This window comes from Desmodus rotundus, chromosome 6, assembly GCF_022682495.2.
Source record: "Desmodus rotundus isolate HL8 chromosome 6, HLdesRot8A.1, whole genome shotgun sequence".
NCBI lineage: Eukaryota > Metazoa > Chordata > Mammalia > Chiroptera > Phyllostomidae > Desmodus > Desmodus rotundus.
This window is the reverse complement of record NC_071392.1, coordinates 116,040,922-116,065,145: the sequence shown is the minus strand read 5'-3', so window position 1 is coordinate 116,065,145 and position 24,224 is coordinate 116,040,922. Positions and strand designations below refer to the sequence as shown.

Genomic DNA, 24,224 nt, shown 5'->3' with positions numbered 1-24,224 from the left:
GACATTTAAATCATACTTAATACATTCAAAGAGGTCATTTAGAATTCCATTTGCAGCACCAGGATTTGAGAGAGGAGCACAGGCTTCATTTTACAGTGTATCATGGAGCTCACAGAGCATTATATGACAATTTCCCAACAAACTTCAAATAAGAAAAAAGAAAAACAGTAGTGTTAATGTAAAAAGTGTTCAGTAATCACCAAGTAAAAGAACATTTATTTTAGTGATGTGAATTCCAGTTTCAGACAATATGCTAATTTGTTAACATAAGAAACATACTTAATTTTGCTGACACATGAATGGTGGTTATAATAATCATTAAATAGTGAATAAAAAGGTTAAATGACCTATAAACACATTGAAAGCCACTCAGATAACTTAAAACAAAGATGAATTTTACAACTCTTCAATTAAGGTATTAGATTAAAAATCACGGTACTATGTCAAATCAAGGATGATAAGAATTTGAATTAAATAAATTATTGCCTGTGGAGAAGTACGAAAGTGTTAATTATTAATTAATCCCATAACTTTTACATAAATAATCCAATGTAAAATAGCCTTTTAATAACATTCTTGAATGTTTCTTGAAGACATATAGTATTTAAAAAACGTATTCTAAATGCAACATTCAAGTCAAGGAAGTAGTAAATGCTATACATTCAAGTCATCTAAATTAAAATATGACCTAGCTAGCCCTGGCCAGTGTGGCTCAGTTGGTTGGAGTGTTGTCCCATAAACTGAAAGGTCTTGGGTTCAATTCCCAGTCAGGGCACATGCCTGGGTTTTGGGTTCGGTCCCAGTTGGCGCACGTGCGAGAGGCAATCAATTGATGTTTCTCTCCCTCTCTCTCTTCTTTCCGCTCTAACATCATTAAGTATGTCCGTGGGTGAGGATAAAAAATATTACTTAGCTATAATTCAGTATTTCTGTAAGCATATAAGTTTCCACTTCTGGCTCTGATTCTTCGGAACTTACAAAGAAGAAATGGGAGGTTAACCTGCTTATGAAATGGATCGGACCTGCAGCTGCTTCCAGCCAGCGGCTGCATGAAACCAAACAATCTATACCGAAATTTCGGTGGCGACACGAATCTGCAAGTTTTGAATTCCCTTTATATTTTGTGGAACATTGGTCCGACTGTAGCTATAATATCTGCATAGGGGGCACTCTGGCTCAGCTCGATAGCCCGCTGTTTTTTCAGAACAAGGAAGCTATAAAATCTGGCAGCGGCTTGTTTCCGGTCACTATTTCTGCAGAGAGTCATCAGACTAAAGCGCTTCATTCCCGCCTTGTTGGATTCCTGGGAAAATAATTAGAAAAAAGGAAAGGAAAGGGAGACAAGATCATTAAAAGCAGAGCAGGTGGAAGTATAATGAACAGCGAAACACTGACATTTTTGATAGGTGACTGCGAAATCCCTAAGTGGAGAAATTCAAATGACTCTGTAGTAAGCTTAAAAGCCATGTAGGCCGTGGATCACAAGCTCGGCTCATTGAGAAAATGCATGCAAAGGAACTCTAAAGTGTTATGAAAAATTTTAATGTGTTATACAAATGTTAGGTCGTTAAAAAACCCGATATGAAACTAAATGTAATGTGGTATCCTCGATGGGATCCTGTAATAGAAAAAAAAGAAGAAATCTGACCAAAGTATGGACTTCAGTTAATGATACTGTTTCGATATTGGTTCAGTAATTGTGACAAGTGTAGCATAGAACGCGAGATGTGACTAACGTGGGGAATTGGCGATGGGGTGTATGAGAACTTACTCCACTGTCTTCACAATGTTCCTGCAAATCTAAAACTACTCTAATAACAATTTATTTTTAAAAAATAAATAAAAATCTTAAAAAATTGATGTTAACATAAATAGCTGCTATTAGTTTAGACCTATAGGGAGGAAAAAATCCACAGGACTTGGGAGGCTTAAATACAATGAAGATTATGAGTCTATCAGGCTTCTTTCCCTTGAAGGTACTGGGGGGGGGCGTGGAAGTGTTCAATATAAAACTCTATTGTTAAACGTAGAATTATATTTGTACATCTCAGTGACAGGGCAATATGACTTTATAAACATCTCTCAGTTTCTCTGCAGAGGTTAAAAGATGTTGGATTCACCATAGGGCACCTGTGAAGCCACTAGAAAAAGTTGAGGTCCAATAAAGTGTTCAATTATGGATGAAGATAACTCCTTTTATGAGACTAGTACTTGGAATCACAAGTGTAGCTTTTTAGTTACTGTGATGAATACTGGTCAGTATTCCCGTGAGTACTGTACTCCTTGGAAAGTTGTTAAACATTTTTAGAAATGCGATACACAAGTTTTTTTTCTGCCAGTTTATAACATTTAACAAATTAATAAGTTAAATACTTTATCACACTTTATCTCAACCAAAGGAGTGGCCCAATCTTGGCAGCCATTCAGAGACGGCATGACAAGCCTCCATTTATTCCCGCTCTTGAGGAAATATGACGCCTCCCCCAGCAGATGCGGGTTGGGTGGCTTTTTCCCCTGGAAGGGAGCAGGGACAGCCCTTTGAATTTCAAGAATCCTTCTGAAAAACACCCTGAACGGGCAAATATGCAAGACTGAACACATGTGCTTATTTTGTTCCCTCCAAAAACACCTCTAAAACGAAGGAAAGGAAATAAACGATGACAAAGAGCGGAGATAAAGACAAAGAAAGGGCAGGCCTAATTGACTTAGCAGAGCGGATGAAGCTGAAACTAGTGCCAACAGGGAGGAAAGCCAACAAAAAGCAAGCCAATTTGAGCTGCGGAACCTTTGGAAAGCTCAGGAATTAGAGGTAACTGTATATGATAAGCTGGAGACGCGGGGAGAAGCAGAAAACAGGAGAATTTCTTGAAAGTCTGCTTGCAAACGGTGAGGCTCTCGGGAGCCCTGCGCCACTTCACCGAACTAAGACACGGCTCCTCCCACACCCCAGCAGGCTATTTCCCCCGGGAGAGAGCGGGGACAGTCTTTCCAATTTCACGAACCCTTTTGACAAATACCCCAAGGGGACAGATGTGCAAGACTGAGCACACGTGTTTATTCTGTGTCCTTCAGAAAATCCTCTAAAATGAGAGAGGCAGGAAGGTGCTTTTCTAGAGATAACTACCCCTGAGACTCGAGCCTTGGGACAGCGGGCACTGTGGACGGTAGAGAAGTGTCATACCAGAAACTACGGGGTTAAGTGAAATTCTACACCCTAAACAATGAGACAGCCAGCCTCTCCCTGACCCACTTCTGGTTCCCAGACCACAGACATCACGCTTGTATCTCCCGGGCAGTCGATGTGAAGATTAAGCTGGGAAAACTGTCCACTGTGGGGGAAAAACACCTGTAGATAAAGACATCTGTTGCAGGGTGGGGGAGGGGGCCACCTAATTACCTCAAATCTACAAGCTGCACTCACGAGTTTATAACTTCTAATCAGATTTTTGGGTCTCACTCTTAAATAGAAACAGATAACCAACATCTACAAGACATTTGAGTAAAATTTCTAATATCCAAGAGCAAAAAAGAATGAATTCAAAAGAACTGCTAAGGAAATAGAGATAATGCAGGGAGCCCAAGAAAACGATAACATCTAAAAGTTAAGACAAGACACTATATCTGTGAAAAATGACTAGGATGAGATTGGGAGAAAGCAGAGCAGTGGTTTGCCTGGGGATGGGAGAGGCGGGACAAGGCACTATCAAGAGGCACAAGGAAACTTTCTGGGATTGTACATCTGTTCACTATCTTGACTGTGGTGATGGTTTCACAGGAATATGCGTCTGTCAAAACTTATCTAACCATACACTTTAAATAGGTATGGGTTATTGTATACTAGTCATCCCTCAATAAAGCTGTTAAAACTAACTAAATAAAAAGATTAGGATGCTATAAAACAAAAGAATAACTAAAATCTAAGAAAAAACTCTTTGAAAACATAAAAAGGAAAAGTCGAAATAAAATGCAACAGACTGGAAGATAAAGTTGAAGAAATCTTCTAGACAGTAGAAAAAACCAACAAAGGAAATTAATGTGGGAGATACAAGATTTTTTTTAAAATTAAAGGTGCAATTTAGGAAATCAAGATCTGACCCATCTGGTCCTGTCGGGCAGTGCAGAAAGAGAGAATCGATTAAGAACAAGGATGAAATCCAAGAAATACAAAAAATTCTCTAGAACTCAAGGATATGAACTTTCAGAATAAAGAACCTGCTATATGCTTAGCACAATAATAAAAAAAAAAACACAGACACACACACACACACACAAACCCCATACCAAAGTACATGATCATGAAATTTCAGAACAATAGGAATAAAAAAAAGATCTAAAAGCTTCCAGAGTGAAAATAAAGGTCACTTACAAAGGCTCACCAACCAAGCAGCATCTGACTTTTCAGTAACAACCAAGAAGCCTAGAAATGTTACAAAGCCTTCAACATTTGAGACATAATATTTTCAAACTATGTTCAGAGACATGCCAAACAAGCTAAAGGTAAAGTAAAAATATTTTCAGACTTGCATGTAAGGTGTCTTATGCGCACTGTTTTTTAAAATCCTCACCTGAAGATATACTTATTGATTTTAGAGAGAGAAGAAGGGAGAGAGAGAGTCATCTGTGTGAAAGACAAACATTCATCGGTTGCCTCCCTACGCACCCTGACTGGGGATTGAACCTGCAACCTTTTTTTTTGGTGGGAGGATGCTCCAACCAACTGAGCCACCCACTCAGCCAGGGCTCCCATGCACTCTTTATCTAAGGAAATTAGGAGAGGATGTTTACCAAGGAAGATCCAAGTACCAGAAAACAGAGGAACTAATAGAGGAAAAAGACAAAGGAATTCCATGTTATGGTAAGGAAATGACCCAAGACAAAAACTGTGGAGCAGACCTAGGGAGCAACTAATTCAGATTAGAACAAGAGGATGATGAGCTCCAGGAGGGGCTATTTTCAGGAAAAAGAGAGTAGAACCGATAAACTAATTGATATATTTGCCCATACTAAAAGGGGTTTTATTATGGTACCAGAGAGTTTGGAGATAGAATTAAGATGGGTATATAGACATGAGGCTAATGAAAAAACTGAAGTAATGATTAACTCTCCCCCTGTCCCCACTCCCCATAAAGTTGACAAGAAAAGAAACGCAATTACACTATGAAGTTTCAATGTGAACTAATTTTTACATAGTCTTTGTGACAGCAACTGCTTGTTGTCCCTTGATATCCATTCTCCTCCTATTCCATAGCGACAGAAGTGTTACCTGGGCCAAAGGGTGTCAGATAAGGACTACATTTCCCAGCTAGATGGGGCAAGGTGGCTAAGTGCTGGTCAAGGAAATGGGAGAAATGATATGCACAACTAGGTTGTGCCTTCAAAGAACTTTGCTGCTGCTTGGAATGCAGGCTTGGCGGGTGGTTGGCCACTTTGGATCCTGAGAATAACGAAAATGGGAGGAGGGAAAGTGGGTCTCTGAGGACTTCGTGAGCATAGCTGCCGTACCAGATCGTGCTTTTACCTGAGGGAGAAAGGAACTATCTTTCTGAGCCACTGATATTTTGGCTTTCTGTCACAATTAAACCCACTCCATAACTATTAAAATTATGACATTGTAAGCAGTGAATACTGTGCTAAAACATACTGAGGAGGAGAGATGTAATTAAGCTAAATTTTCATTTTCTGTTGGAAGGAGTAATAAATAAAATTTAAATCTAAAATATCAAGAAAGAGCAGTAAAGCAAGTCATCAGAAATATGGATATAAACACGAAAAGAAACTTCTTAATACAGTTGCTTTTGGTGAGCAGGACTTAGCGATAAGAAGGGGTAGGGCAAAGGACTTCTGTGGTTCCTTTTCAGCATGGTACTATTAAACTTTTAAAATTATATACATGTATTATTTTGATAAAAATATCAGTTAAATTTAAAAATTATATTTCACTTTTAAACTGTTATAAACCAAGTTCCACATTGAATATTTATTAATAGTCTACTAAAAATGAGAATGAAACATAAAATAGATGTCTAGGGGCATGAGTGTGGGTAAGACATTGATTAGAATTTCTAATTAAGGACTTCCTTGCCAAGGAAGGTGTAGGTAGATACACTTTGCCTCCTTGCACAACCAAAAGAAGGAAAACAACAATTTAAAAACAAAGAATAACCAGAACTGCAAGAAAATTGAACTGTATGGGAGCTCAACAACCAAGGAATTAAAGAAGAAACTTTCATCCAGACCAGTAACAGTGGCGGAGACCAGCAGCTGGGTGGAGGACTTGTGGCAAGGTGGTGTTTGGCAGACTGGGAGGTCCCACATTTGCGTGCAGATAAACAGGGAGGAACAACTGGGGAGTGAGACAGACCATGCAACCCAGGGTTCCAGTGCAGAGAAATGAAGCCTCAAAATCTCTGACTGTAAAAAACTTTGGGGGTTGCTGCAGTAGGAGAAACTCCCAGCCTCACAGGACAGTTCATTGGAAAGACCCACAGGATCCTAGAATGTATATAACCCACCCACCTGGGAAGCAGCACCAGAAGGGCCCAATTTGCTTGTGGGTAGTGGCAGAAGTGACTGGAAGCCAACTGAGAGCCAAGCAGGCAACATTGTTCACTCTTGGACGCCTCCCCCATATACAGTGCCACAATGCAGCAAAGTGGGTTGCTCCACCCTGGTGAATACCTAAGACTCCACTCCTTACTATGTAATAGACACATGGAGACAAAAAAATATGGCTCAAATGAAAGAACAAATCAAAGCTCCAAAAATAGAACTAGGCAATGAAGAGATAGCCAACCTATCAGATGTATAGTTCAAAACACTGGTAATCAGGATGCTTAGAGAAATGGTTGAGTATGGTTGCAAAAGAGGAAGAAGTGAAGGCTATGAAGAGTGAAATAAAGGAAAATGTACAGGGAAACAACAGTGACAGGAAGGAAACCAGGACTCAGATCAATGATTTTGAGCAGAAGGAAGAAATAAACATTCAACCAGAAGAGAATGAAGAAACCTGAATTCAAAAAAATGAGGACAGGCTAAGGAACCCCCGGGACAACTTTAAACGTTCCAACATCTGAATCATAGGGGTGCCAGGAGGAGAAGAGGAAGAGCAAGAAATGGAAAACTCATTTGAAAAAATAATGAAGGAGGACTTCCCCAATCTGGCAAGCTCAGCAAGCTCAGAAAGTCCCAAAGACATAGGACCCAGAGAAGCACATGCCAAGGCACATCATAATTACATTACCCAAGATTAAAAATAAGGAGAGAATCTTAAAAGCAGCAAGACAAAAGGAGACAGTTACCTACAAAGGAGTTCCCATAAGACTGTCAGCTGATTTCTCCAAAGAGACCTTACAGGCAAGAAGGGGCTGGCAAGAAGTATTCCAAGTCATGAAAGGCAAGGACCTACATCCAAGATTACTCTATCCAGCAAAGCTATCATTTAGAATGGAAGGGCAGATAAAGTGCTTCCCAGATAATGTCAAGTTAAAGGAGTTCATCAGCACCAAGCCCTTATTATATGAAATGTTAAAGGGATTTATCTATGAAAAAGAAGATCAAAACTATGAACAGTAAAATGACAACAAACTCACAACTATCAACAACTGACCTAAAAAACAAAAACAAAAACAAACTAAGCAAACAACTAGAACAGGAAGAGAATCACAGAAATGGAGATCACATGGAGGGTTACCAGTGGAGAGGGGAAAGGGGGAGGATGGGGGAAAGGGTACAGGGAATAAGAAGCATAAATGGTACATACAAAATAGACAGGGGGAGGTTAAGAATAGTATGGGAAATGGAGAAGCCAAAGAACTTATATGTATGTATGACCCATGGACATGAATTAAGGGGGGGAATGCTGGTGGGAGGGGGGTGCAGGGTGGAGGGAAATAAAGGGTAGAAAAAATGGGACAACTGTAATAGCATAATCAATAAGATACATTAAAAAATAATTTTTAATTAAAACTGTTTTGATGTAGACACCCAAAACAAACTCCCATATTTAGTTTTACGCATACTCTCATAATCATATCTAGAATTTGGTCTCAACAAAAACATAATAAAAATGGTTTAATTTTTATTAATATCTAGAAAACTGAAGTCAACAGTTTACTTATTTTTAAAAATAAAAGTAGGGTTAACAAACTCTATCATCTTACCTGCAAAGCATTTAACATCTGACGTATTCTTTGATTCCATCTTTCCCCCTCAATGTTTTGTTCACTTCCCAATGACTCCTGTTTGAATGATTGAGAAAATAATTCACTCAAGCAAATTTAGTGCATGTTTGCTGTTTGTCAGGCATAGTGTTAGCTGCTGCAAGAAACACAATTATAACAGTGGGTCCTACCAGATAAAGAGCTTGTAGTCTGATAACAGAGAGAATAAAGTAGCATACAGGTGGAGATCAACCTTTGCAGGATTATATCTCTATTCCCCAGGTAATCTTCTTTTAAGAATAAATTTTATTGAACTCATCAGGGTGATATTGGTTAATAAATTATATAGGTTTCAGGTGTACAATTCTATAATACATCATCTGTATATTGTATTGTATGTTAACTACCCCTTCCATCACCACTTATCCCCCCCTTTACCCTCTTCTACCTCCCCCTACCCTCCTTTACTCTGGTGATTGCCATACTGTTGTGGGTGTCTATGAGGTTGGTTTTTTTTTTGCTGAAAAAAGCAAACATATATATATATTAAAAAAAAAATTTCTAGTTAGAACTTGATGTAGACACCAAAAACAAACTGCCGTATTTAGTTTTACTCATACTGCTCATAATCATGTCCAGTAGAATTTGGCTTCAACAAAAACATAATAAAAATGGTTTAATTTGTATTAATATCTTGCTTTGAAAAAACCCCTTTTCACCCAGCTCCCCAACCCCCATCTCCTCTGACAGCTGTCAGTCTGTTCTCTGTATCTATGAGTGTTTCTGTTTTGTTTGCTAGCTTATTTTATTCATTAGATTCCACATATAAGTGAATCGTATGGTACTTATCTTTCTCTGACTGGCTTATTTTACTGAGCATAATACTCTTCAGGTCCATCCATGCTGTCAAATGGTTAAGGCTTCCTTCTTTTTTACAGCCAAGTGTCAATACTATTCCACTGTATAAATGTACCACAGCTTTTTCATCCACCCACTTACTGATGGTCACTTGGGCTACATATGGCCAATGGCATATAAAAAGATGCTCAACATCACTAATCATCAGAAATAATGCTGCAGTGAATATAGGGGTGCATATATTCTTTCAAATTAATGCTCCAGGTGTCTTCAGACATATTCCCAGAAGTAGAATCACTGGGTCATAAGGAAGTTCCATTTTTAATTTTTTAAGATAGCTCCATACTGCTTTCCACAGTGGCTGCACAAATCTGCATCCCAATGAAGAGTGCGCAAGGGTTCCCTTTTCTCTGCACCCTCACATAGCCATTCTGAGAGGTGTGAGGCGGTAACTCATTGTGGCTTTAAATTGCATTTCTCTGATGATAGTGACATTTGGCCATCTTTTTATGTGTCTATTGGCCATCTGTATGTCCTCCTTGAAGAAGTGTCTATTCAGGTCCTTTGCCCATTTTTTAATTGGACTGTTTGCTTTTTTGGTGTTGAATTTTATAAGTTCTTCATAAATTTTGGATATTAACTCATCAGATGTATCATTGTCAATTATGGTCTCATTTAGTGGGTTGTCTTTTAATTTAGTTGATGGTTTCCTCTGCTGTGCAAAAACTTTTCAGTCTTATGTAGTCCCATTTGTTTATTTTTTCTTTTGTTTCCCTTGCCCAAGGAGATATATCAGAAAAAATGTTGCTATGAGCACTGTCCGAAATTTTACTGCCTATGATTTCTTCTAGGGTTTTTATGGTTTTGAGTATAACTTTTAAGTCTTTAGTCCATTTTGAGTTTATTCTTACGCATGGTATAAGAAGGTGGTTAGTTTCATTTTTTTTTTTTTTTGGCTTAACTGTCCAATTTTCCTTACACCATTTATTGAATAGACTGTCTTTACCCAGTTGTATGTTCTTGTCTCCTTTATCAAATGTTAATTAATCATAAAAGCATAAGTTTATTTCTGGGCTCTCTATTCCATTCCATTGATCTGTATGTCTGTTTTTATGCCAGTACCATGCTCTTTTGATTAGTATGGCCTTGTAGTATAGCTTCATTCCTCCAACTTAATTCTTCTTTCTCAAGATCGCTGTGGCTATGAATGTTCTTTATACATTTTTGGAATATTTGTTCTAGTTCTGTGAAATACACCATTGGTATCTTAATAGGAATTGTGTTGAATTTATAGATTGCTTTGGGTAGTATGTACATTTTAATGATGGTAATTCTTTCTATCCATGAACACAGTATATGCTTCCACTTATTTGTATCTTCTTTAATTTCTTTCTTTAGTGTCTTATAATTTTCTAAGTACAGGTCTTTTACATCCTTGGTTAAATTTATTCCTAGGTATTTTTTATTTTATTATTTTATTTTACTTTTATTGATGCAATTGTAAGTGGGATTGTTTGCTTAGTTTCCCTTTCTGATAGTTCACTGTTGGTGTATATAAATGCAACTGATTTTGCATATTTATTTTGTACACTGCTACTTTACTGAATTCACTTATGAATTCTAGTAGTTGTTTGCTGAAATCTTTAGAGTTCTCTATGTACAGTATCATGTCATCTGCCCAGGCTATCTTCCGCTACGGGGCTCCGGAGTAGGAGAATCTTCAGTATTTACTGGTAATGCATCCCAGGGCATCAGGCCCTTACTTTGAAAAGTAGGCAGCGAAGACCACCACTTTTGGCTGGAACTTGTTGCAGCTCTGGTCAATCTAAACCCAGTTAACAGGAGTAAACACAAAACTACTAAAAAACTGCTTTGTAAAGGCCTTTATCTGAACTTACTTAGTGCTATAGAAGCTCTAACAATAACTGATATTTAGTAGTTTCTATACAATTGGGGTATAAAACTTTCAGATTTTTGAGGGTGAAGATCAACGAGTTGCCTGTCACGTTATCTGAATAGATTCATTCTTTTCAGTCTTTAAATCTTCAGAAACACTTCAGTATTGAAAAATTGTAATGCTGAAATCCCTTTTCAAGAATTCACTCTAAGCCCTTACCAACTAAAACATTATGAGTTGAGAACAGAACTGGGTGTAGGAAAGGTGCTGATGAGCCTGAAAAAAATGTATTTTTTCTAAAACATTATATGGCTCAAGGCCTATATCTATATATGTGACTTCTTCTCAAAGGGCCACAAGTCAATAGCAAAGCTAGAAGTAACATCTGACCTGCCTAACTCCATATATATTATTGTTTTACGTCTGTACATTTTGTCCCAGAATGTAAAGACATTTTAAGATTGTAATGAATTTTAGAAGTTTTTTAGTAAATAATATCAAAACATTTAATGCCTGATATTAATTTTGCTTTTAAATAAATTATCATTATGATGAGTTCCAAGACTATTAGATTGTTTTTTCATATGTGGAAAAAAAGAGTGAATTCTCTGGATAAGCTAGGACAGAATAAATACCTGAACTTTTTACCTGAAACATTTAAACAGCTGAGCCAGAAGTGGGCTGATTCATTTTTGCCTTTCTCTTTGCCTCTATAGACACAGGTTATTTGCATACAGGGTCAAGCAAAGCGCAACACAGCACAAGTTCAGCTGTTTTAATAATCCACTGGGCTTTCCACACAATGGATTCGGCTGTACGGTGTCCAGACAGATCAATTGGACAGGCATCAGCAAAGCACACACACTATTTCTCCTGAGCCTTTTCCTGGTTAGTTTAGTTGTGCAATATGGGAGAAGCTTCAGTTTCGTGAATCTTTAACAAAGAGTTGGACAATTGCTTTTTATATTTCAAAAATAGCATTTTGTGTATTCAAAAACAAAAATCAACATTAGTAATGGGATGAGCTCATTTATCCCAGAACAGGCTAACTTTGACCATGCAAGATGCTGCTTGTTTGAGAGATTTTAAGAAAACCTGAAATATAAGCGAAGACAGGCCATTCGTGTGAAAAACCCACTGGAAACAGGTAGAGTGGGCCTGAAGTGGGTGGGGCAGTGCCTCAGAGAATCACCAGGGTGGGGCAAACAGTGTGAGCCAGGTTGATGATGGAGTCTCAGATATGATGCCTGCCTCCCTGCCAGCTCTGTCAAGGGAAGGCTCATCAAAGGAACAATGGCCTCTGCAAGCACTTCTGTCTGGGAGAAAGCTGCCCCTCCAGCTCTGACCCTGATACTGGACCTTTGGTTCCTTTCCACGTGACTTCAGTGCCTGTTAAGCTGCTGCCCCAGTGCCAGCACTCAGATGAGGGAGTATGAGTAAATCCATGCACAGGTCCTTTAACAGGAAATGTCTGGGACTCCAGAAGCCTCTGTTTGACTCAGCCTCAATCCCCACTGGATTTTACAGCCAGAAGTTATGGGAACTTCTCTTCCTGGCACTGGAGCCCTGGGCTGGGAGGCCTGGTGTGGAGCTGGGACCCCATGCTCCTCAGGGGGGACCTCTGCAGCCAAGATTTCCTTCCTGATTTTTACCCACCACATGAGTGTGGGACCAGCCCATTTCATATCTCCACCCCTCCTACCAGTCTTGATGTGGCTTCTTTAATTCCCTAGTTGTAGGACTTCCATTCAGCCAGATTTCAGGCAGTACTTAACGATGGTTGTTCTGTAGTTTAGTTGTAATTTTGATGTGGTTGCGGGAGGATGCAAGCACTATGCTGCCATCTTGACTGGAAGCCCTCTAAAGTAAAATTTCCAGTGCCCTAGGCCATACCCCTAATATAGCTCTGTTTCTCTAGAGATGTTACAACAGTAACTTAAAACAGTGATTCTCAACATTTTAAATCTGTGACTACTTTTGATAAGCATAAAAATCTCTTCCCTTTAAAATTATTTAAAGTTTCAAAATAAAAAGTCAAAGTCATTCTGAATATGTATTATCAAACCATTCATACACATCTTTGTTGAGATCACTAATATAAATTATAATTAAAAAAATAACATGACAGCTCTGAAAACCAATGTTTAGGTAAAGAAGTGTTAAACATTTAGGAACAAAGTTTTTAAAAACATTTCCAAGGCTATACATATACTTGCCAATTCAACTGGACAATTTTCAATTTCTTGTGCAGAGGTAACATTCACTAAAGGGGATTCCTCAGCAGCCAAAGAAACAATATCCTGCTAAAGCAAATTAGAAAAAAAATAGGTAAGTTAACACAGTAGTAGTAGTCATCACAGGAACAATCTCATTTTGATAAATGCTTTAATCACATGCACTCTCATTTATAAAACTAATTTAAAGTACTATATCCCAGGCAGGCAGCCTCTGACTTAAATATTCCTGTTTTCCATATGTCTCCTACAAATGAAGAATTTGCATGCCCCTTCCCCGCTTGCTTCCTATCCTTGTCCCTCCTGTTTCTCTTGCCTCTGCAGATCTCATATCAAAAGTCTCTGCTGCTATGTGGCTGAGGCCACTTTCCTTTGAAGCATTTTATCTAGCCCCAGTTCCCTACCTCTATTCTCATGCCAGTACCAGGTGGCAGAAGAAGGAGATCTGCAGACAGAGGGAGTGATACAAAGAAAGGGATATTAATATCCCTACCTACGGCCATGACAGGATTCTTGCCACTGGCAAAAGGGAAGAAAAACTGTACCTGGCAGCGGAGCAAAGACATAAAGGGAGAAGGAAGAAAAGACAGCCAGGAATTCTCCATTCCCCACCCTCTCCCTTTTTCATTGCTATAGAAGCTGTCAGCCCCCTTTTCATCCTCACCCCGTCTCCAAGCTTCCTTCCCCAGCTGTCATCTCTGATCTTGATTAAGTTAGACGCTTCCTACAACAGTTTACTTGATTTTCCACTTCAGCTTTTAAAACTTTAGTGAATATAAGGAGTTGCATTTTATTCTTTAATATACATATTTGTGAGAAATCATGTTTTTCTCTTTTAATTTCTATGAATATTCTACACTTTAGATACTCTCAATTTTGCAGTTACTTTACATAAAAATTCTCTTTTATGAAGAGATGAAAATGCTAAATCAGAATCAGTTTTTCCTGCCCCGCCAAACTGATTGTGCTCCCATTACTGACTATATTTCACATCTGTTCACCATTTTTGGAAGCAGAAGAAGAGTGGAATTGAAGGTTAAAGCGTAAGCACAGGATAAAGGAGCAAAAGGTTCAAAGGAACAAGTGCATCAATCAAACTTCAAGCACCTGGGAAAACCCAATTTTGTTAATATGTTAAAAAGTAATAAACTAAACAAGCTCACTTAATCATAATTTTCAGTAGTTGCACTCTAAGAAATGCCCAAGCTCAGATAAAGAAGACAGTAGTACTGGCAACCCAGCATCTCAATATCTAGCATGTTATGAAATATTTAGTAAAGCACATTCTCTTTTAATGCATTATGAAGTTGTCTTTCCCTCCAAGGGCATTCGGTTTCAGTGTGGACTGACTTTGAATTCCCTGAGTGGTTATCAAAGCACAGTGATGATGGAACAGACTAGAAAAGCGCTGGTTTATTTTTATCTGGTATGGCTATAATATTTACATTTGTACAATCAATAAAGTGACAATTGAGAAAATATTATAAAGTAAATTGTTTCCAAGTATGTTTTCAAATAACTATGTTTTTCAAATAAGAGTTATGTCTTCAAATAAAAATTATTAAAAAAATTTAGTTTTGGTCATGGATCTTTAGATAGTTTTAGATTCAAGACTGAGGTAACTGGTAGGTCTAAAATGTGGGGGGGCTCCGCCCGCCATGGATGAGAATAAGTCTACCAAGACATGATCCGCCTGGGGAGGAAAGGTGGCCAGTCTCTCAAAGAAGGGCCAGGAGCCTCTTCCTCAATGGGCGTTTACTGGGTTCAACTTGCACAGGTATACAGGTAAAGCTCATCAGTCATTGTCAGGCAGTAATGATCAAACAATAGATAACATTCAAAGAACTACAAGGGCTTATTCTGAGTCAGGGTCAGTTAGCTAAAGGGCCATAAAACTTTGGGAAACAAACTCATTTTATGCTTGGACCCTTATCAGAAAATTTGGGCATTCTTAGCAAAGCAGGTTTCACAGGATTTTATGCATTCTTTCTTAGGTCTGATTACTCAGGGGAACCGCCTGTTCCTGCCCAGGGCTGCACTCCCCTCTGACATTGTTTCAGGCTTAGGTCAGAGTGGGGGAAAGTAAGGCAGCCAAGACATTAGGAGACTTCTTGCAGACAGAATGAGGACTCAGGCTATGTCAAAGTTGAGCGGTGAAGGTCCATCACCCCCTTTTTCTATAGCCCCCCAAGTCCTTCCCTGATGGCCCCATCGTGACCATACCTGTCTTAGGTCGTCCCTCCCTTGAGGAGTCTTACCGTCATCGGCTAACCAGTCATCCTCCCAGGGCCAAGCAGGGTGAAGTAAAGGGGGCAGAGGCAGCAGCACAACCGGGAAGATAAGCTTTGTCTCCTTAGTGGCTTATGGTCCCAAGGTCTTTTTACTTAGCCTTAGCCATGGGGGGTTACAGCTTCTGAAACTAGGCAGGGCGGTTCCCAACACTAAAACATACTATTCTTAGAGCTGGGAAGGGTGAATTTATGATCAAAATCAAAACATAGGTGTATTGTCTAGAGTCCTATGACTCCATGACATATTAAATGTGGGGCCTAGGAGTATCCTCAGCATATAACCAGATTCAGGTACAATCACTTATTTAATGTACTGAGCAAAATATCATTTCAGTATGAAACTACTTGTCTTGTGAGTTACTACCCTAAAGTTCCAGAAAATATTGTTCCGCAGATGAAAATAATGTTTTATCCTGTAGTATTGCTACCTACTAAAGAAATTATAGGATGATATGAGATAAGTTATAAAAATGTAAGACGATACTAATCAGAGTCTCAACATTCCTTCACTATATCTGTGTCAGAAAAATAACAAGATTTTGATTATTCTTTTTGGTTAACTTACCTCAGAATTAATATTTTTATTGGTATCCTCATGATTTACAGAGCTACAATTTGATCCATTAATCACATCCTTCCAAGTTTTGGGTTGGCTTAACTCTTGCTGGGAATTTGGATCTTTCATCATAGAGGTCTCTGGATTATTAGGAAAGTAAAGATTTCACCAAAATATCTTTCAACTTAAATTGGAATATGATTGTTACAGAAGAAAACTTCTGACATGGGAACCATTTACACAAATGGTATATAAACTCTCTGTGGCTCCCAAGTGACATATTTATCTTCCCATTTCCCACACCTGCCTCTGTCACCTCCACTTCCCGTCTTCCACCACCTCTCTCACACCCATACCTTTACTCGCAAGACAACTTGGGTAGTTCAAGTCCACCTTGGCATATCATTCAGCAGATTTTAATGATTGCAGGAAAGGTGATCAGGAAGAAGAGGCTCACTCACCTCATAGGTCGGTTTTATTACTCCTTTATGACAGTCACAATAATAATCAGCCATTATTAACACCCCATGTATCCTCTGGGTATATGGAAATATCTGTCTCTGGTTAACTGAATTGTTTAAATGCTATTCTTATTCACTAGGACTTTTCATGTTAGTCGTTTTTAAGTGAAATATTATCTTACTAGATACAAAAATTTTCTTTGTTGAAGGTTTGTGAATACAGCCTTTGGGGTGTGGGAGGTAGGAAAGCGTGAGATTAAGCATGGTGCCCATTGTATATAAACCATCTTTTTAATGTGGCTTTGTGGACAAAAATTAATCTGCAAAGCAGAAAAATACAATGATGCTATAACATTTCTTTTAAATTCAAATACTCTTCTAGAGGTGGCATTTATAGTTGGGAATATGAAAATAGATTCCATCCTCATTTTGTAATGCAAAATGAAAAGTTTTCGTTTCTACAACATCCCTCAAAATCAACAAAATTAGGGTGTCTTACCTACTATGTCTCCACCTCTCATTACTTCACTTACTGATTCCTTCTGCATCAATTTTCTTCCAAGTTTAAAGCCAGAGGATAGAAAGCATTTCGTAAACAACTGCAAAAATATACGTTTTTGTTTCTAGTTTTTGCACAAATAAAACAATTCAATAAAACATTAAGCACATATGCTAAAAAGTCGAAATTATAATTCATGCCCACATATCCAGCAAATTCATTCAAAATAAGGGGGTATTTTTTCACAAGTTTAAATTCTTAAAAATATGAGTATAAATATGCATTTATTTATTTATAGCTAAACACTGCACACATGTAAAAGTACGGAAACTATTACCATTTTCAGTTCATTATGAGTCAGATCCTGGGTAGCAGTTGACAGAAGTGTATCCACTCCTCCCCTCTTTTTCCACATCATCAATCTTTGGGTAGGCGGTGCAAGTTCCAGAACCATGAGAGTGTCAGCAAAGGAAGTAAGTTGTTTATGCATAATTTTGCTACTGATCTCCTTGACTGGATCTATGAGCAATTTCCTCTTTTTGCTTTTCCTCTTCCAAACAATGTCTAAATATAAGAAATAGGCACAAATGTGATTGGTTGTGCAACTTTGTCAAATGATATTCTAGGCACTGCATATCAAAGGAATATCCCACCATTCAACCTACAGAGTTGCACAGAGAAGATAATCCCCTTCTCTCTACTGAAAATTATGTTTTACAAAGTTTTTTGCACAACTAGAGTGTCTGAGAAGCCAAGACTTCATACACTTTGGAAGGTGTTGCTCAAAGTTTCTGAGGAGGGACTCTGTTGACCTACCTAGTGGGCAACTGAGGAAATGGGGAACTTGGGGTATATTGATAGGAAAGTCACTCGATTTTGACTATCAACATAACAGAATAACTTTTTGAAACAATCATTTGTATCTGTCCTGTGTATTTTTCCCTCCCTCATTGAAATTCATACACAAAGTCCAAGTGGGTAGCCCATGGGATTTCGTGCCTGTAGGTAATTTTACTAGGTAGAAAGCAGAAGTCATTTTTTTTCCTTAGTAAAGATGCAAAAGGGGAGGGAGGGTTAAATTTCCAAGACTGGGAGAAGATCTGAGATCAGAAGGAGCCAGAAGGAACAGGCACCAGCTTGTTGATGCGCCTCAGTAAAATCCTGGGAACATAAGATCCCAGAGGGGCTGGCTGTGTGATGACCCCAGAGGTTATGCAGGCTGGGACAGTGAGCATTACAAACCGGTATGGCTGATGACCAGAGGTTCCCTTCCACTTGCCACAGACGCCCCCCAAATTTTGACACTACATGGCTTAGGGCAGGATAATGGAGTTATGCAGGCTGAAATTCTTGCCAGCCCAGTGGGATAGAGGCTCAAGGTTGAATTTGGTAAAGAAAAAAAAATTGAATGCTTTAGTCCTTGCATGCCTGAATTTATAAACTGAAATCCATATCAATTATACTACTTAAAACTCGTGCATTCTTTAGAAGTGTAGTTGTATATTAGATTCATATTTACTGTTTATTCCTAAAGACATGCTTGGAGTTAAATATTAGAAGAGATAGTGTCTCTCTTCTGATTCTTTTATTCTGCCTTATTTTATATTCATTTACATATTTATTTATTTCCTGATCAGATTGTGAGGGGTTTTTTAATTGAGTTTATGGAGGTGACATTGGTTAACAAAACCAGACAGGTTTCAAGGGTACAACTCAACAAAACATCATCTGCACACTGCATCATGCACCCATTGCCCCAAGTAAAGTCTGTTCTGTCCCCGTTTATCCCCACTTTGCCCTCATCCACCTCCCTGCCCCCCTTTCTCTCTGGCTGTCACCAGACTGCTCTTGTCTGTGTATGTGTGTGTGTATATATATAAAAAATATGCATATATATAATACATATTATATATTATGTATATAAGTATATGTTAATATACAGGGTCCAGCACAAATAATCCCCCTTTTTATTACATAAAGATCTTTTATTACAAAATCATAAGCATGTAATTCTGTAACATAATAATATCACAACTGAGCACACCATATGACATTTTAGGTGAAATATTCAAATTGCTGTCCATCTCATATGAGATATTCATGTACCCTCCCCACCACACTCAATGGCGTCACTTCTGCTGGACCCTGTACATTATATATATTAATATACATATTAATATATATATTAATACATATATTAAGTTTATTAAAAGCAGGAACTATGTCTTCTTCATTTGTGCTCGATACAGAGTAATGGCTCAATAACTACTGAACTCAGTTTAAAATTTTCCAGTTTCCCAAACTGGAAATATATTTTGACCAGAACTGAATAGAATGAAAAGACCACCTCAAATTTCCTTAACACTCTTCCCCTATTGTATTACAAACGCTATTACTAGATAGACTACCTTTTATAGTATTTCATAGATTATTCAAATATCTCACAGTAAGTAAGATAGTAGGCGTCAAAAATAAAAATAAAAACATGAATGCCTCTTACCTGAAGCATCAATTGGATCGAGGGTAAATCCTTCCTCTTCATTTGATAATGTGGTTTCATACACTTTTTCATTTTCCAGTAGATGTATACATTCTGGATTATCTGGTTCTACTCATCAGCATCACCATAAAAATGATAAAAATAATAACCAGAGGACTCTATGATAATTTAAGTGAAGGATAAACTAACTGAAGATTTATATTGCTAAGTAGAGCCACATGTGAATTCTCAGAATGATGTATTTCATAGAGTTGGGGGGATCAGCTATTACATGGTCTGGGACGCACAGCATCGAGGCGAGTCGAGTAGCATTACCGTCTTTTGCACATGTGACATCTAAGGCCGGACTCAGATATGACTGTGACTATTGTCACAAAGTGAAAACATGGTGTCAGCCATAATAGACGACTGGCTTAAATTTGATTATAGTCTGCTAAAACATTTGTATTCCGTTAAATCATTTAATTATTAGTTGACTCATAAAAAACTGTAACTAAATTTTAATTGCCTATCTCTTTACACATTTTAAATTTTCACCAATGTGTTAGAGAGCAAATGTAACATCAAAAAGAGTAAAAAATCAAAATGAGGCTAATCATACCTTTAATTCTTTAAAAAAATCAGACTAAAAGAACTCAAATCATTTGTGGTACCTTACACAAATTTCAAGTAGAAAATATGCCTCCCATTTATAATATCTCTCCAATTGTATATAGGTTATCAAACCATACTAATATGGCATTAATATAATAAATAACCATTTTATGTCAAACATTAATAATGTTTTACCATGTAACATATGTTATTTTAATGATTCAAAAGCACAATATTTTGGCAGAGTATTTAAACATGCTCTCATATGAAATAAACCCAGTACTGGTTAAATAACCATTACTGTACCTTTCTCAAAGCCCAGTTTCTTATCCTACATAGCCTTGAGTCAGGCTAAGCGTTGGAGGGACATTTTTTATTATCTTCTGATATACTATATGCAACATAGACTCAGAAGACCTGAGGTTTAATTTCAATATTACCAACGGTTACTGTTCACTTTCTACACAAAGGAAAATTTCAACATACCCACTATGTTATCAGGAGGTTTAGGAGGCAGGGAAATTTCTCTGTTCAAATGTACTTCTTCTAATAGGATATTCTCATCATCTTGCAACAGGTTGTCTTGAAAAACACAACAAATACATTTGTCATACAGAACTGAATCTATCATTTGCTCGCTATACTGTGACTGATACTATTGTATGTAAGAAGTTGTGAAAGGACACAAAAATGAATGAACCGTAGTTGATTAGATTTGGTTGGATAGACTATCACATTTCATGAAGAATGACATAATTTTATATCCTTAATTTTCTTTCCTTTATTAACATCCATTTTTAGATGTCTAATTTCAGAAAACATTTACTCTAAACTGATACCAAGACAGCAGCCTTGTTACACAGCCACGCTTAGTTTCCCATCACGAAGTGAAAGCGTTCACACTCCTCTGGTAGAGATCTGAGGTACAGCCACTGTGTTTTCAGAGTTCCAAAATTCCAGAAGTTTGCCATAACCAGCTTTTTAAAAAAAATTATTGGTTTGAGAGAGGAAGGCGGTGGGGCGAGAGGAACATTGATTGTGTTGTTCCACTTATTTAGGCATGCGTTGGTGGACTCTCGCATGTGCCCTGACCAGGGAAGCACCCACAGCCTTGGTGTATCAGGACAATGCTCCAGCCAACTGAGCTACCTGGCCAGGGCAACCAGCCTTTTAACGCAAACTAGAAAATTTAAAAAAGATGTGATGTGTAGCAGTCAATATCTTTAAAATATGTACCTTTGGATTTCCTAGTTTTTGCCTACACTACTATGATTAATATAATATAAAAATAAAATGAAAAATATAAAATGTTGGAGAGATCCTTTAGAATAGCTCTTCTATAATTTCTGTTAAAGAAAACAAATTTTTTTGGTATATAATCTAGTATATTTTGTGAGGAATATACTAACCTCATTATTTCCCTTCTAAAAATTAGAAATTTTTAAAACTAAAAACAATTCGGTATTTCACAATCTTTATAAAAAATGTATTTAAACAGATGGCTATTTACTTAGACCTAGCTTAAATGATTAAATATCCTACACACTTTGAAAACTTGCATAAACGGTGGGTTGATTTATGGTAGAAACATGCCTTATTGTTTTAGCTTGATCTAACATATCTACTAATACACTATAGTAATTTCATAGAAATAAATACCCAATTTCTATAGAACCAGACAGCGTACCAATCATTTCTCCTGTAGCCCCTTCATCACCAAATCCATCCCCACTGTCATGCAGCAGAAATTTTTCTCCATTGAGGCTTCCAGAACTATCTTCAACTATAGCACCACTGGAATTCAGCAATATGTTGTCATCAAAGAAGCTATGGCTTCTGAGAATTTCAGGTTCCTCTCCTAAGTAAATATATATCATTAATACTGAGTTAGTCAGAAAAACACAGAATTTTACGGTTAGAAGGAAATTCAGATATCATCTTATATAGCTCCCCCCCATTTTACATATAAGGAAAATGAGAGCTAAAAAATGGATTTGAATTATTAAACTAAAGTCACTCAGTTAATCAGTGAATACTAGATTTCTAGTCTAACACTTTTTCTAATACAATAAAAAAAAAGCCAAAACATCAGAATAGAGTTTCTATTCTATTCAGGAATGGAGTTTCTAGTTGTGGTACAGTTTAACAATTTCCCAGGCTATTACTGGCAGTGGAATGATTCTTCTACTTCAGGTAGGTCATGTTCTGCTTGAACAAGTATGATTTCATACTATTGCAAGGATAATTGCTGTGCTGTTTATCCACAATGGGGCTTTGGAAAATAAGGAACATATCTGCCTTCTTAGCAATGGAAATGTGGGTAAAATATTAAAGAATGGGCTTACAACATTTGTTCAATAAATATTCATTGAATGACTGGGTTATAGGCAACATGCTAGGGACTGAAGATACAGCCATTAAAAAGACAAAAACTAGTCAACTAGCGCTAAGTGAGTGCTTACTCTGTGCGTTAGAGTATGCAATAGAAATACTATTACAATCCTCATCGTACAGACAAGGAAACACGTCCACAGAATAATTTTGTAATGTGCGCACAGTCACACTCTAATAAATGGCAAAGAGCCAGGATCTGAACCCAGCAGAGACATCAGTGTTAGGATGGTTAACTGGTAAAATAGTTTGCCAAATGGAGATTTACGACAGAAAACTCCTAAGATACTTACAGCAGCAGATAAAATAAACTCCTTACTTCAGACTGGCCTGCTTTAAGATTAGCTAAGAGCGCGTGTTCTTTCCCTTCCTTGGGTTTGAATCTCTAGGCCCAGGAGTCTGAAATCCCAGAGGGTCAGAGTTTGGTCTTTCCTGCCTGCCCTCTGACAACCCCCGTAAGTGCTATTCAGTAAAGAAAATAATGAAGTATCACTCATATTGAAAGTTCTTCTATAGGCACACCTCTTCTAGAAAGTAAGAATTTAAAAAGGCAACCTTCACTGGCCTGGACTAAACATTTGCTTAAAAGAAAAGATTGACTTTTCAAAAAGAACTAAAAAGATGTCTGCTTGTTCCAGGCACAGCTTGACAGCTGCCAAAAGAAAAGGCTTGTCAATAAGATAACATTTATGAAGAGACACTACATTCTTAGCACTGAGCATCACAAGAACCTGAGATTATGCAAAACAATTAATGAAATAATCATTGCCTTCAATCTTATATTGATATCCACAATAGGATGGATTCATATTAAACAGTTCTTGAAGGACATTAGGTTTCATTTAGTTTTTGAAGAGAAAAATTACTCACTGGTAGAAAAGCTTAAAGGAGGGTGTAATGAAAATAACACTGTGATGTTGCTAGTAGTATCCCAATATAGGGGAGTAAAGCGGTAAGGAATAGGGCAGTAAGGCTCAGAGAAGTTAGGTAATTGAACCAGGATCACACAGCAAGTAAACAGAGAAAGGCCAGCTTCAGACCCAGGTCTGTTGGTCTACTAAGAACATGTTCTTCCCACATGTACTAGAAAAAGGCAAGGATAAAATTGTTGGAGGGTTACATTTATACATCAGAAGATTCATTCTAAAGATATTTCTACTGGCAGAGAAATAGCTGTTTCTATTGGCATCATTTCAATATAAAAATGCAAATATAACTGGTTCTGATACAATTTTGATTTCCCAAATATTCTCACCAAAGCTCACAGCTTGGAAAAGTAGATCATTGTGATAATAGTCTTTAAGCGTGATTTCTTCTGGTCTGCTTTGGTTCTGAGCAAATTTTTCTAAAACATTAATAGCACTACGGAGAAATATAAGATTGAGGAAAGCATGTGAACACAACATGTGTTGTAGTTATACTGCAGAACAACAAAAGCCCCTAAAACAAAAATACATGTTTTATTATAAACATAAAGATTTTTATTTTCTCAACAGTATTATTTATAAATACTAATTTCTTGTACATGCATATGATCTCCAGGTTGTCAAATCCAACAGTCAACTCTCAGCCCTCTTATTTACCCTAACCAATAGCATTTGAAATAGATGTTAACTTCCTTCCTTATGGAATACTTTCTACTTTTGGCCTCTGGAATACCACTCTGTCTTGATTTTCTTTCTACCTCATTGGCTGCTCTTTTTCTATTTCCTTTATTAGTCCTTTCTCATCTCCCAGACTATTAACTACTAGGAACGACCCAATAACACTCAGTCCTCAGGTCT

At 37.5% G+C, this 24,224-nt stretch overlaps 1 protein-coding gene across 3 annotated transcripts in view; it reads right to left on the bottom strand.

Annotated features, from left to right (window-relative positions):
• Positions 1–1,071: 1,071 nt before the first annotated feature.
• Positions 1,072–24,224, bottom strand: part of RAD21L1 (RAD21 cohesin complex component like 1) — a 28,058-nt gene continuing 4,905 nt past the window's right edge. Inside the window, exons 4-13 of one of the 3 annotated variants that reach the window (XM_024559876.2) lie at positions 23,696–23,802; positions 21,737–21,907; positions 20,536–20,631; positions 19,456–19,566; positions 17,293–17,519; positions 16,956–17,055; positions 16,005–16,135; positions 13,131–13,217; positions 8,160–8,237; positions 1,072–1,303 (exon numbers count right to left, since the gene is read on the bottom strand). In XM_024559876.2, the coding sequence (XP_024415644.1) occupies positions 1,115–1,303; positions 8,160–8,237; positions 13,131–13,217; positions 16,005–16,135; positions 16,956–17,055; positions 17,293–17,519; positions 19,456–19,566; positions 20,536–20,631; positions 21,737–21,907; positions 23,696–23,802 (1,297 nt within the window). In that variant the 3' untranslated portion in view covers positions 1,072–1,114. The remainder of the gene's footprint in view (positions 1,304–8,159; positions 8,238–13,130; positions 13,218–16,004; positions 16,136–16,955; positions 17,056–17,292; positions 17,520–19,455; positions 19,567–20,535; positions 20,632–21,736; positions 21,908–23,695; positions 23,803–24,224) is intronic. The other 2 variants (XM_045194856.2, XM_045194857.2) reach the window with 2 other exon arrangements.